General features: G+C 49.7%; 4 protein-coding genes across 4 annotated transcripts; 2 read left to right on the forward strand and 2 right to left on the reverse strand.

The window, feature by feature from the left end:
- Nucleotides 1-908: 908 nt before the first annotated feature.
- Nucleotides 909-2,093, forward strand: ASPSYDRAFT_165250 (uncharacterized protein; the record flags this gene model as incomplete). The annotated part of the gene is made up of 1 exon (XM_040843337.1): nucleotides 909-2,093. A coding segment is annotated over one exon (1,185 nt), but the record flags the coding sequence as incomplete, so codon positions are not given.
- A 365-nt stretch (nucleotides 2,094-2,458) lies between these two features.
- ASPSYDRAFT_83244 (uncharacterized protein) lies at nucleotides 2,459-4,488 on the reverse strand (the record flags this gene model as incomplete). Its single annotated transcript, XM_040851206.1, has 6 exons — nucleotides 2,459-2,789; nucleotides 2,861-3,528; nucleotides 3,598-4,038; nucleotides 4,122-4,179; nucleotides 4,228-4,416; nucleotides 4,453-4,488. The coding sequence occupies 6 exons, from the start codon at nucleotides 4,486-4,488 to the stop codon at nucleotides 2,529-2,531; spliced, it is 1,653 nt and encodes a 550-aa protein (XP_040695910.1). The 3' UTR covers nucleotides 2,459-2,528.
- A 706-nt stretch (nucleotides 4,489-5,194) lies between these two features.
- On the reverse strand, nucleotides 5,195-6,470 carry ASPSYDRAFT_214807 (agmatinase; the record flags this gene model as incomplete). The annotated part of the gene is made up of 3 exons (XM_040844100.1): nucleotides 5,195-5,787; nucleotides 5,838-6,294; nucleotides 6,345-6,470. The coding sequence occupies 3 exons, from the start codon at nucleotides 6,468-6,470 to the stop codon at nucleotides 5,195-5,197; spliced, it is 1,176 nt and encodes a 391-aa protein (XP_040695911.1).
- Nucleotides 6,471-8,549: 2,079 nt separating this feature from the next.
- ASPSYDRAFT_74023 (uncharacterized protein) lies at nucleotides 8,550-9,773 on the forward strand (the record flags this gene model as incomplete). Its single annotated transcript, XM_040850756.1, has 3 exons — nucleotides 8,550-8,789; nucleotides 8,865-8,958; nucleotides 9,018-9,773. Exons 1-3 carry the CDS (start codon nucleotides 8,599-8,601, stop codon nucleotides 9,771-9,773), a joined length of 1,041 nt encoding a protein of 346 aa, XP_040695912.1. The 5' UTR covers nucleotides 8,550-8,598.
- Nucleotides 9,774-12,884: the final 3,111 nt, after the last annotated feature.

Here is a 12,884-nt window from a genome sequence, read left to right on the forward strand (position 1 = left end):
TAGAGAGTGCAGCCTCGATTTCGTGGGTCCGTATACTCCAACAGTCGGGATGATCGCCCGTAAACAGCATAGTTCCAGCTGCCAGGCGTTCGCTAGTCCAATCCCAGGCTTCCATCCCGGGCTTCCACCCCGTCACTGGCTTCCTGGAACGGACACACATCGCGACGGCTAGCACCCCCCGCCCTTCAAGGTCCACTCCCACTCTCACCACCAATTTCCCACTCTCCTTCCCAGGCATTTTCTCCGCCATACAGTCAACCTTTACCGTAGAGATGGATGACTCCCCGAGACACACTCGCCCACGGATCCGCAGTGGACGGCCCCGGAGAGTCAAGACATTCACCGGGTGCATGACCTGCAGGTCGAGACACCTGAAGTGTGACGAGATGCGACCTGGATGTCGTCGATGTGCCGACGCGCAGCTTGACTGTTCGGGTTATCCTGGCTATCGAGCGGCAGTGCAGTGGAAGCCAGTGAGAGGCCTTTCAGACTTTGGAATTTGCCAAGCTGAGCCACCTGAATCAGCACCAGTTGCGTCGGTGACATGGCACGCCTCCCGAGCTCAGCAATGCTCTCCGACACCGTCCCAGGATGATTCGGTCGTGAACGATCCACCCCATCATCCACAGGATACAGAGTCTTCCTCTCGGCTCCAGCCGGCGAGCACACATGACAGTCCGCAAATTCCCGTAGGTCAACGCCAAAGCGTCTCGCCCGCCAACAACTACAGCTTCCCACCCGAGTCCCGCCTATCTAGGCTGCCTCTAGGACCTCAGGTTGTCCCGGAGTCGGTTGGTCCGGCGCAGGAAGGGGATGGCTCGGGAACAGGCACTACACCCTGCTCATTTCCTAGGCTTGTCTCGTCGCCAGTCTCCGCTGGCCTTAGTCCGCATTCCCATGGGACCGGGCGGCATATCGACCTGGCGCCATCCACTCATCTGCAGCGGAGATGTATTGAGCACTGGGTCAACCATCTAGGTGACGCGCTGTCATCTGTTCCCGGGTCAATGAACCCGCTAAAACGGTTCTTCATGCCCATCGCCTTCGTGGGAGCCATGTCGCCGGCATCATCATACACTGGGTCGGCGGCGCTATTCTACCTGATATGCTCCGCTTCTGCCTTCCACCTCGCGGGTCGGGTTGCGGACAGCCAGGAAAGTTCCAGTTATATGACTCTAGGACTAGCGCAGCAGAACCGAGGAATCCGGCATCTCCAGCATAATTTGGTAAGAGACGAACCCGATCAACGGGAGTCTGTACTGGCCTCGCTATTGATGTGTCTTACGTATGAGCCGGTCACAGTGGAGCGGGACTTCTGGCTCACACACCTGCGGGGTGCTTCTCAATGGCTGCAAAGAACTGACATTACCTCATGGGCCCATAGCGAATCCACGGTGGTCATGTATCAGATGCTGGCGAGCACAGCGAACATGCTACGGTCACAGATCGTTTCTGAAAGCGTCGCACATGACGAAAATTTTCACTTCCAGCTGGCTACCATGTCGGAACCCTATCATCTTCATCATATCTTCGGACTCCCGAAAGTGTGTCTAGGTGTAATTAGTGACATGATCGCCATGGCTGTCCGCACTCGACAGCAAAACCAGGCAATTTCTGTGGACTTGGACCGGCTCGAGACGGAACTGTACCTTTCTATTCCACCAGACTGCAAGGTCCCCGCAGCAACGCGAGGGCAGAACGAGGTCGTCCATCACTACTCCCATCTCTTCTATCTTAGCTCGATAATATACTGCAAACGAAGGCTCAGAGCGGCTCCACTGAGCGAGGTGCAGCCACTCGTCGAGCAGGCCTGCGATCATATCGAAGCCCTAGCGAACTACAGATCACGTCCGTATTCCCCAATCCTATGGCCCGTTGCCGTGGCGGTCTTCGAAGCCCAAGATATTTGTCTCCGTAGCAGGATACTCCAGTGGGTTGACTTCATTATTCAACAGTCCACGCTTTCGATATGGCAAAAGTTCAAGCCGCTGCTCTGTTCCTTTTGGGAAATGCGAAGGGTTCCGGGTCAGGAAGAAATGCAGTGGGATGACTTTCTGAGCGATCCGGCCACCCCAAGCATTATGATCGTGTAATTACCAAGTCACATGATGGTTTTCTCCTGATTATTGGGCTAATATGTCTGCTAAGCAGTCTAACGTGACTAGCGGAACCAACAAGGATCTACTCCCTCCCATCATGGCCAGATCACGAATTACCTGAAGGGCCCGAGGTATATGCTGGTCTATTTAGCTTTGGAATACGTGGAACCAAATGCAGAGTATGCTACCTTGAGCGGCAAACGCATTACAATGATATATTTCGTAGATTCTTTTTTGGTTGACGTTGAACGCTACGGCGTCAGGTTTCACGTCTGGTTCTTTAACGGAGGATTCTTCTAGAACAAGAAATGAACTGTCGAGTTAGGAAAGAGACTTTCCAACCACAGGCCCATGAGGACCGGACCCCACCAACGCAATATGGACGATCTACGCAAGGACCAAGCTCCGCCGGGGCCCCTTGAACAGACATCAAAACAGGAAATGCCAAAGACGACCCCAGAAAGAGAGCTGGGCAATTCGGGCACGACTCGCATGAATTGCTTCCCAATCATGCTGTCGCCGCCCAGTGTCGACATCAATCTCCGCGAGACTGAGCCACCCTTTGCGCGTCCATATATACCCAATGACCCAGATAAAAAGGATAACAGGGAGCGCGAGGTAGGACTTGAAGAAGCCTTCTGCTGTAACCATGCCGGATTCGCCCGGTGGTGCCGCAAGAGCGATATATAACTAATTGACATTGCCGCGGTTAGTCTCGGCTAACATAGATAGCACCCATAGGCTGGTGGAGGACGACATACCTGCGCAATTAAGACCAGGATAACAAATATCAGCCCAACCCACGATCCATATACACCTCCCACTGCTTTAAATGGGATTTCGTGGAGCGTATGGCCGTGGTACTTCCAGGCCGCTCGAAACCGAATGTGCGCCAGGCAAATGGAGCCCCAGGTAAACAGCACTGCTAGACCGGCGATAGAAAGAAACCAGTCAAAGACGACTTCGCCTTGGGCGCTGAGGTTGATAAAGGCAAGACACCCGCAGGCTATTATGACGCCTACTGACGCAAGTGCCCGGCCTGCACGGTCGATGTAAGTAAAGACCATCGGACCATGACCCTGCTGGCAGAGTGCAGTCAGAGTACGCGACCCGGCGTACACGGATGCAATGCCGATGGAAAGTACTGAGGATAGAATAACTACATTCATGAAGTGGTCCAGGCCACGTAGGCCTGCGTACTTGCCGACTAGCACAAACGGCGATGCCTTGGAGTCGGCAAAGGCACCAGAGGACAAAAGCGCCGGGTCGTTACAGTCAATCAGCAAACCAATCAGCGAGAGAGCAAGGATATAGAACATTGTGAGGCGCCAGAAAATCTGCTTGACGGCTGACGGCACGGCAGCTGTTGGATTGCGTGATTCAGCAGCGGCAAGGCCGACAAGTTCGGTTCCGGCAAAGGTGAAGGCAGCTGCGATTGATGAGAACGGAGAGTTTCAGCTCAAGAACTTGTGCAAGGCTGATTCAGGACAGACTTTACCTGTGACGAAGACGGAGCAGAACCCCTTGAACCCGTTCTTGAATGCCCCAGGATCGTACCACAGACGAGCACCCCAATATGCATTATAGCGGCCGGTAGAAGGCCCTCCTCCACACACAAGAACGACCGCAATGATCATGAACACCAGCACAGAACTCAGCTTGAAGCAGGAAAGCCCAGCATAGCCCAGTACCCCAAAGACATTGAGCAGTATTATGACGGCGAGGAAGACGGCTATCCAGACCCCAGTGGATGTCTCACTATCCCAGTATCGGATCGTGATTGCGCATACTATCAGTTCGAGTGGTAATGTAGTAACCCACGATAAGACGTATGTCCAAGCGGTTGCAAACCCGAACGATGGGTCGACAAAGCGAATGGCATACATGTAGAATCCACCGGAGACTGGGAACATGACAGCCATTTCACCTAATGCGTAAACTATGGGGCCTGGTCAGCTTTTTCACACGTCCAAAAGTCTCTTCTTCCTTAGGGGGCCTTGNCAGTCACAGGGTAGCTAGTACCGATATTGAAGACCATAATACTCTTAATGAGGTAGTCAATAAACAGACTTCCGGTGCCCTAGGGTGGTCAGTCGACTACTTAACAACAACCCACTGTCACACTAACCCCATTACTGAGTGCAGAGCCGGTGCCAACAAAAAAGCCTGAACCAATCGAGCCGCCAATTGCGATCATAGTTAGATGGCGGGCTTTCATCTTGCGGTCGAGCTCGACGATGCCACGACCATAGTGCCGTTTCTGAAATGATTGAATGTTCATGCCGTTGCGTGTCAGGAAGGGTTCGTGCTCGAATACCTGACATTCGTTGCTGCTAGAGGCTGCATAGTCTACCGGCGAGGTTGTATCGTCGGCTTTTTTGGCAGACATGTTGGGCAGCCGCGGGCGGAGATACTATTCTATTGATCGAAGGGAATCAAGTCACCACAGAGAAGATGGAGTTGCCTGATTCACACTCGCTGTGCTAGGGAGAGAGATTTTATACTGCCACCCCCAGGCCGGGGGTATATCGTTGTGGTCATGCCCCTTGTGTACGCCACCAGAGTTATGGTTTCTCAGGAGTACCCGCGCAGTTTGTGGTTTCTCTGACATGATGTCCAATCAGTTGGTACTTTGCATATGGTCATTTCTAATCTGGTGGAGCCAAGCTCGTCTCTCCACACTTTCGTCCCTTTCGCCGGTATAAATGACCATTTCCAGTTAAGTCTAGTCTTGGTACTCCACCCTCGTTTAGTCTTCTATCCCAGTGAGTGACTCCCTACATTTTCCGGAGTACCCTTCCTTTTACGACTCTGGGCGGAAGGCAATCCGGCAATCCAGTTCCTACGGGACTATGCAAAAGCGGTTTATTTTTCCTTCTATACCATGACGCGCGCCATTAGTTAATAATCCCTACATCGACCACTGACAGAGTCATTGGCACATAGCGGTTCAGAATGTGCAAAAACGTCGAAGATCAAGGTAAAACACCAAAGCCTTTCGCTTCAATAACCCCTGGGCAACATATCTGCCGCTGTAGATTACAAGAAAGGTCCCACCCTCTCATTCTTAAATATGCCCAAAGGATTTCGGACGGTCATAGTTCATCCTTGTGTCTCTTGTCCTCCTTGGCCATGTTACCAAGCCCCCGTTTGACCATTGAAGTGACTAACTCATAGACGATCTGCGCAGCGGCAACGGCCGTCTCTTCTCCGGCTCCCTGATAAGCAGGGGAAACCTCAACAACGTCAGCGCCCACGAGGTTCAGCCCCTCAATCCCCCTGAGAATCCTGATGAACTCCCTAGTGGACCAGCCTCCAGCTTCCGGCGTCCCCGTGCCTGGGGCAAACGCGGGGTCGAGTACATCAATATCCACTGACAGGTAGACTGGGCTCTCGGTACCGAGTGTCTCTATGATGCCGTCAATAATGCCCTGGGTCCCGACGATATCGATATCATCGGCCGAGAAGCGCCTCCAGTTCTGGGCCGTGTCGTCCTCCTTATCGATCTCCCCATTAAGTCGAGTGCGGAGACCCGCATGGACGGATTGTTCGAGGGAGGAATTAGAAAGAAGCCCTTCCTGGTTCGCTACCCAAAACATCGAGCCGTGGTTAAAGGCCGTTGCTCCCCAGTACGAAGGATATGCCTTGGGATCCCAGGTGTCTAGGTGGGCTTGATTGGTATGGTTAGCTCGCTCGTGCCAACTCGAACTTCACAGAATCATTTTGTCAAAGGCTTACCATCAAAATGAAGCACCTGGACTGGCTTGCCGTATATCTCATTCAACGCTCGCAGAGCCGGGAGCGTAAGACTATGGTCCCCACCCAGTGTGATAATCCTTGGTTTCGTGATCAGTCCCGAGGCGCTTTTGCGCTTCCCTAGTTGCTTCAAGGCCTCGGTCATTTGTGCCTGAGCAACGTTGTTATCGATGGGGGTAATGGGAATGTCGCCACAATCAACAATTTTGGCCCAGTTCTGGTACGGATTAATGCTGGCTCGAGGGTTGAATCCTCGGACAGAGCTTTGACGGCCCGAAGCATGCCTGATAGCACGAGGGCCAAAGCGGGCGCCAGGTCGATATGTCACGGCTGTGTCAAATGGCGCGCCGAGGATTGCGATATCGAATGGCTCCACGGGTTCGGTAAGGCACTTGACGTAGTGTAGATGAGCAAATGACCCGATTCCTTCAAACCCCCACTGCTGCAGTTAATACCCAGAGCATGTAGTTGGTAATGGGCTGAACAGACCTCGTACCCCCATTTGGCGTCAAGCTGGTCAAGCTCCTCTTTTGTCCATTCCTTGTCGCCATGATGGTTACAACCAGCGGTACACGCGACTAGCGCAAGGAACTGTAACAGCGTGGCAGACTTCATAGCGCACGTTTAAGCGAACGAAAAACAATCAGAGTGCTTAAAAGCCAGCGATCGTCTCTTTCCTCTCGGGTGGGTGTATGACTTTAAAGGACTACAGCAGGTAGCGGGTCGTCCAAGTCCGCGTAGATAGTTGTTACTCGTTTAGGATAACTATGCCGACATCTTCACGGCCAGATTTCCCTTCTCTGTCGGTTTTACTACCCATTCTCCCGGTACGGCTGAGTATTTTAACGGTGCCAATCACCTTGCTGCAGGAGCTGCCAATGTTCCTATGACTCGTAGGTTAAGGTTAATAACCACTACTACTACTGGCACCTCAGAGCAATAGTAAACACCTTGCTACTCATAGTTATAACAAGCTGTCAGCATGTTTACTGCTGAACTATAAAGCTATAAAAACCTAGTGGATGTTAAGCCACCAATTTATAGTGCTTTGATGTTTGTCATGTACAGACCAGTTGTATGCCGATTCTCCTATGTGAGACCGTCTTCACCAAAAATGGGAAACTCCATACGGTCAGCTTAAGTCTACAATGAAGAAGCGCCATACTCTTAAACCAGAACTTAACAGATATTACTATTATACACCAGTTTGTATACTACTGCTTGTCATCAAACTGGCTGATTTACAATAGACATGGTCACTGCAACAGGCGGCATAGGTGGCCTACCGCCAATATTTGGCACGGCCGCGGGGTTTTCACTCTTCGGGCTTAATAAGGAAACATAACAAATGGCCCAGAATTGTCCATGCTCTGCTGTTTTGTTGCTTTGCCTTTTTCCTGCTAGTGCCTACAGGTGTTATCTTTCTCCGCATTATCCGAGATGCGTAACAGTGCTTGCCGCCACTGGATTAATCAAACTCTTGCCTCCGTGCTCTGTCTTGTTGGCGGGAATATTGGTCTCTACCTTAGCATCATGTTTAGCTCTGAGTTATATGGCCCCAGCCACCAGGTAGTCCATGAAGCCTATACCCTACAGATCTGCATTTTAATCATAACACCAGGCTAGGGGGTTGCTGAATACCTCACGACGAAGTCATAGCACCTCTAGTAACCCAAAGAATGTTGCATGGTAGAATTGATTGATACCCGTGAAGTGTGCTTTTGGTTCTGGACAACGAACTACAGGTAGTATAGTGGGGTAAGGTTAATAATAAGGTTCTTGAATGTTGCTCCAAGAATCAGAGCCTTTTAACCATAAGATATGTTGATCTTCCCACTCGTGTTTATAAATGGAAGCCAGGATTGAGGGATTCCTTAAGTTATAGGCCTTTAACGGATATGACCTGGGAACCGGGTCAATAGTCATCGAGTCTGTATTATAAAAGGAGTGCGAACCATGGTTAAATCAGATGTCCAATGATCGGTATTGGTAACGCATACCAGGTTTGACATTAACCTCTAGGGCTTTTGGTTCGTGGGTCAGCAAAATAGCTTGCATAGCAAGAGGTGCTGTCAGGCATACACATTCCAAAGGTCGAGCTGACATGAATGTAGGGGGTCGATGGATATTCAACATTTCACCTCTGTATTATTGTGCCTCGACGTTGGAAGCAAATCTAGTACATATAGAGTACTCATTGTATATTAAATAGAACTTTTAAAACTTGCTAACAGGTGGCCAATCTGGGACGCCGCTACCAAATTCTAAACAGAATATTCTACGAAACGAGCTTCCAATAAGGATACTGACATAATATAGAGTAATAAGATGGTTCCGTTTAGAAAGTCAACCCCTGCTGGTAGTAAACGTGCTGAAAGTTATGTATTGCAAGAAAACTAGACACGAAGCGTGATTTAACGCGCCTAACAGCCAAGGGTACTCGCGTATCTGGATACCACATTCACAGTCGAGGCTCGCGACTGAAGCGTATACCTTAACAAGTTAAAAGGGATGCGGGATTTACTACAGTACAATGGTGCAAAAAATGCGCCACGCGAATGATCACACGGCTGCTTGCTGCTTGAGCTTCGCTGGCAAGTTGCGCCTCCAATGTGGTCAAGATAGTTCACCTATAAATTCTTGCCCATTTCCTCCGTAAACAGATCAAATTAATATTCCTATACGGACTACCTACGTACCCATCTTATTTGCTGAATATTAATTCATCTGCCTTTCTGAAACCATGGCCTTCCTCCTTGGCCTTTTTAGCGTCCTTGTCCAGTCTACCTCCGCTTTGCACACCTCACAAGGGGTGGCCGCGCCACGCGGATGTAATCAGACGAAGGATGCCGCTGAACTGCTAAAATCTCGAGGCATTTCTACTGCCTTCTGCGAATCGGTCCTAGCGACAACTACTACAGTCACTGCCTCTACGTAAGGCTCCATATTCCCCTGGCTAATTCTATTTATGAAATAGCTCTTTGCAATCATATTAAATTTGTGTTGCAGTACTGTTACAAGTTCCAACTGTTCCTCCACTTGGAGCAGGCACTCGTACACCACTCGATCCTTAACTGTATCCTCAACTACAACTCCCGTCGTAGTGAGTTATGCTGGATCGTTGAGGATTAAGAGCTTAGATCATTGCTAACGAGTGCACAGACCGTTAATTCTGCTTACCCATCCCCAGAAGCCCTTTTTCAGGGCCCGGACGCGAAATTAAGGGATGCATGCGAATGTTTGGCTATCCCCTCCACCGACATATCCACGCGTACAGTTACGTATACGCCAACAACCACAACTACAACATGTCCAACTCCAGCACCGTGCCATAATGAAGGACTACAGTGGGCGTACTACCACTTCGGCGAAGGTGACGTGATTCCAGTCGACACCAACGGATCCGACTATAACATCGACGTCAGCGCTCTCAAACATACCCAACCCAATGTCACTGGAACAACAGTATACGTCAACGTCAATAGCACGGATGCTAGTACGCCCATTGATATATACGGTCACCAAGAGATCCCCGATTTCTTCGCCCTCAATCACCGCGGCTACCTGTATGCGAATATAACGGGCACTTACGCCGTCACTCTTGTCAACACGGACGACGTTTCCTACTTCTGGTACAACGAGACCGCGTATGAAGGATGGAATATAACCAACGCCGATATGTATAATAATTATGATGACGCCGAGAGTGCTCATATAGATCTTGTGGCTGGTGATTACCTTCCTATTCGGCTTATATACGCCAATGCACAGGGGGCTGCTAGCTTGTCTTTCACTATAACGGCACCAGATGGCTCGGAGATCCTTGGTCCTAATTCCACGGCTTCACCATATATTGTGCAATACTCCTGTGATATGATGACAGCTCCAGAATTTCCACCATTTGGGCAGGAACTCTGAACCATCACTTCTGGTTGTGGTGAGATATTACGAATTCCCCACTACAGGCCTAACAGGATCCCATTGCTGTTCATTCGGAGCTATCCACTCAAAACAGTTACATGGAAGAGGAACATTAATTTCATCAGCCAAGATGGCCGGCGACGTGCTAAATGCAATAAACTGGAGGTTTAGAAAGGTTACAGAGAAGGATTTTACTCTTCTATTGTCTCTTCCTGAATCTAAAGATGCTGGTCAGCAGCATTGGTAATTAAATGCCGTTCGGCCTCTTCTATCCTATATTATGTGATGTATCTCGCTAAGAAGCTCTGGAGATTGAAAGCTTCTTGAGTTATATTTTCATGGTACTGCCAGGCTGTAAATGCGATCAGTAGAAACGTACAGCGCACCTCACCACATGGTTTTACGAAATCATAATACATCGCGACTAGGAGCGGAAGCCTGTTAGTGTAAATAGGTTATATTCCACTCTGCTGTCCTAGAGACTCTTTCAGTCTCCAGCTCTTCTTTTTCACGCGCCTTTTGCTGGAGGATTCATTTCGCTGTATGGAATAAGAATACTGCTTTTCGATTCTCGTGCCGGAATTCAGCATCAAGAGCACACATGGTCAAGAAAGCCTCGGGCTCACATTCGGTGATTTTGGATGTTGGAATATGCACCATTGGCATGTGCGGATAAAAGCTATCGAAGAATCCATTAGCAAATCGTGACCGTGAGTGACAGGACGATAGGCAGCTAATGGTTTCAGAAGAGTGGCACTGCGTCAGCGCCTGGTAAAGTCGTTCTCTATACTGATATCTAACAGTCAGGATTGGGAATGTCAGAAGTCTAAATTCCGCTGTAATCAATGCTTAGATTGTTCATATCATGATTCAGTGTATAACAAGGCTTACCAACGGCTTCCCTTTCGGTATGGAGCTTGCTCAGCATCTGGTCTGGCCCTGGCAAATTTTCATTGGGTGGGTGTACCGTTGACAGCGCTGGCCGGTCGTTCGAGTCGGAATTTCTAGCAAATATCTGTACAATCCTAGGGTCAGACGGGAGATACCATTCGTTGTTCGGTCCAAGGCTTTTGACGAACGTTTCTAGGCCTTGCAGGACCAGGAGGTCCTGGGAACTGAATAACGAATTTCCTGACATTCAGTTAGGTGTTGGGTTCTGGTAGTTTACTATGAAGTTACAGTATAGCACACCAAGCTGTTCATCACTAAGTGGGCGATCCTGGCTGATTGGCCCAGTTGGTATTTTGGGTGTCTGTCGGCCCCGTCAAAGATTCGCTGGCGCCGATATAGCCAAATCTGCTGGCGATTGGTTGTTGCTGATATCATGGACGGCGGTGGGCGATGGTTTCGGCGTTGACGGGGCGATCGGGACATGGCCAACGCCCTGATGACGCTTCGAAAGATCCGGCACGCTAAAAAAAGCAACACAAACATATTTGTACGTCTTTTCATTTGTGTCTGGGGACTGGATTCGCCCAGCCTCGACGATCAGTACATTAATTGATAGGTGACTGCACTAAGGGATTCGAAGATGTCTTTGGTGTTCGTAATGCCGGAAGGGGCGCCTGCAGTAAGGACATACTCGAAGCTTTTTTCTGCCCGTGGAGGTACTAATGGTGCAACCGTGTAGTTATAGTCGCGATTATCTACCTTTTCCATGTCTTCTATAATATTGCCTGGTCTGGGCTGCTCGTTGGATACACAGTCAAGATCTTACTATATAGTATTCGCGCCCAGGGCACGACTGTGAGATGGTTTTTGTATTGATGCTGCTTGTAAGCGTTCTCCTACGTACCCTGATTCCGTAGATTATAGCCAACTCTAATTTGTCCAGCAGCGTATTTTATCCAACGCCTTAACCGTATTACACTCGATAGCCTTGGCGGGAAATACTATATCTTCAACTGTGTATGGCTTGGCGTGGAGCGCGCCGTGGTATGGTCTTACTATATTAAGGCGCGTAATACTCCGCTTGAAGAGACTGCAAAGCAAATTAACAGTAATACTACAATAGTTATGTGTGCTGTATCTGTAGACTATGTTGATGGGTCCGTTATGGAGGCTAAGGAACAGAAAGCATGAGGCCCCGTGACTTCCCCTCGTATCTACATGCCTAGTCTACTCTTCCTCATCAAATATCAATATTACTCACCTTAATCAACTCAATCGGCTATAGTTGCGTCCTCAAAGGATCACGCTTTGCAGCCATTATAGTCCAGGTCCGCGGATCGCTGCGCCTGGTCGCTCTCCTCCCTCCGCTTTCGCTTCTGATACTCAGCCAAGTTCTTCGCCCTTTTTTTTCACCCCACGATTGACATATCCTACCCGGGTCACATCCCTGCTTGTATTATGTCAGCTCAGGGCAATTAACTAAGTTAGTCGAAAACCGGGTAGTAGCCTAGGGAGTGGCATCCGGCAAACGAGCAAGATGCCATGAATGGCGCAGCCGCACTCGCACATGCCAGTTCCACTTCAGCTGGAATCTAGTAGACAGGGCCCCAGGTACCTGACCTGCGCAAATGCTTGATATTAGTGGATATACATGATACTGCCTAATAGCATTGTTGTCCGCTGTTCTCTTCTACGACGAAGGACAACGGCTATGTCACTCTCTTCGAAAATCAGAATAGCCGAGAATGATGCTCTAGTCCTACCCAAGGTTTCAGGCAGGGACGGGCGTCGAAGGGCAAATTATCCCCATGGGTAATGTCCCACCTCCCTCCAACACCACGAGGCAATAGATTCTCTTGATGATATAGATGATGTAAGGAGGAAGGTCCATCCTCCTAATAAGGCTGAATGTACTCACCCCATCACCATCTGTGGCGTCATTTAGCCGGCACTTGTTGGTGGTTCTGGACTCTGGGTTCTGAGATGAAACTCAACCTCAGACTTACCCACATTCTGCCTCGCATTCGGACACCATAGTAGGGGCTGCCCAGTCCTTCTCGGGCTACTGGCCGCGTCCGAACAGAGTAGAGATCACCCATCCGAAACGCCGATCCAAAGACCTTCCAGCTTGGCGTCGTCTGAGGTATTGAAATGAGGCCTGAGTTGGAGTGCTTCTGCCGAATGCTCAAACATCCGTAATTACTGGATTCTGTACAC

Source organism: Aspergillus sydowii (genome assembly GCF_001890705.1).
Source record: "Aspergillus sydowii CBS 593.65 unplaced genomic scaffold ASPSYscaffold_24, whole genome shotgun sequence".
NCBI classification, from domain to species: Eukaryota; Fungi; Ascomycota; class Eurotiomycetes; order Eurotiales; family Aspergillaceae; genus Aspergillus; species Aspergillus sydowii.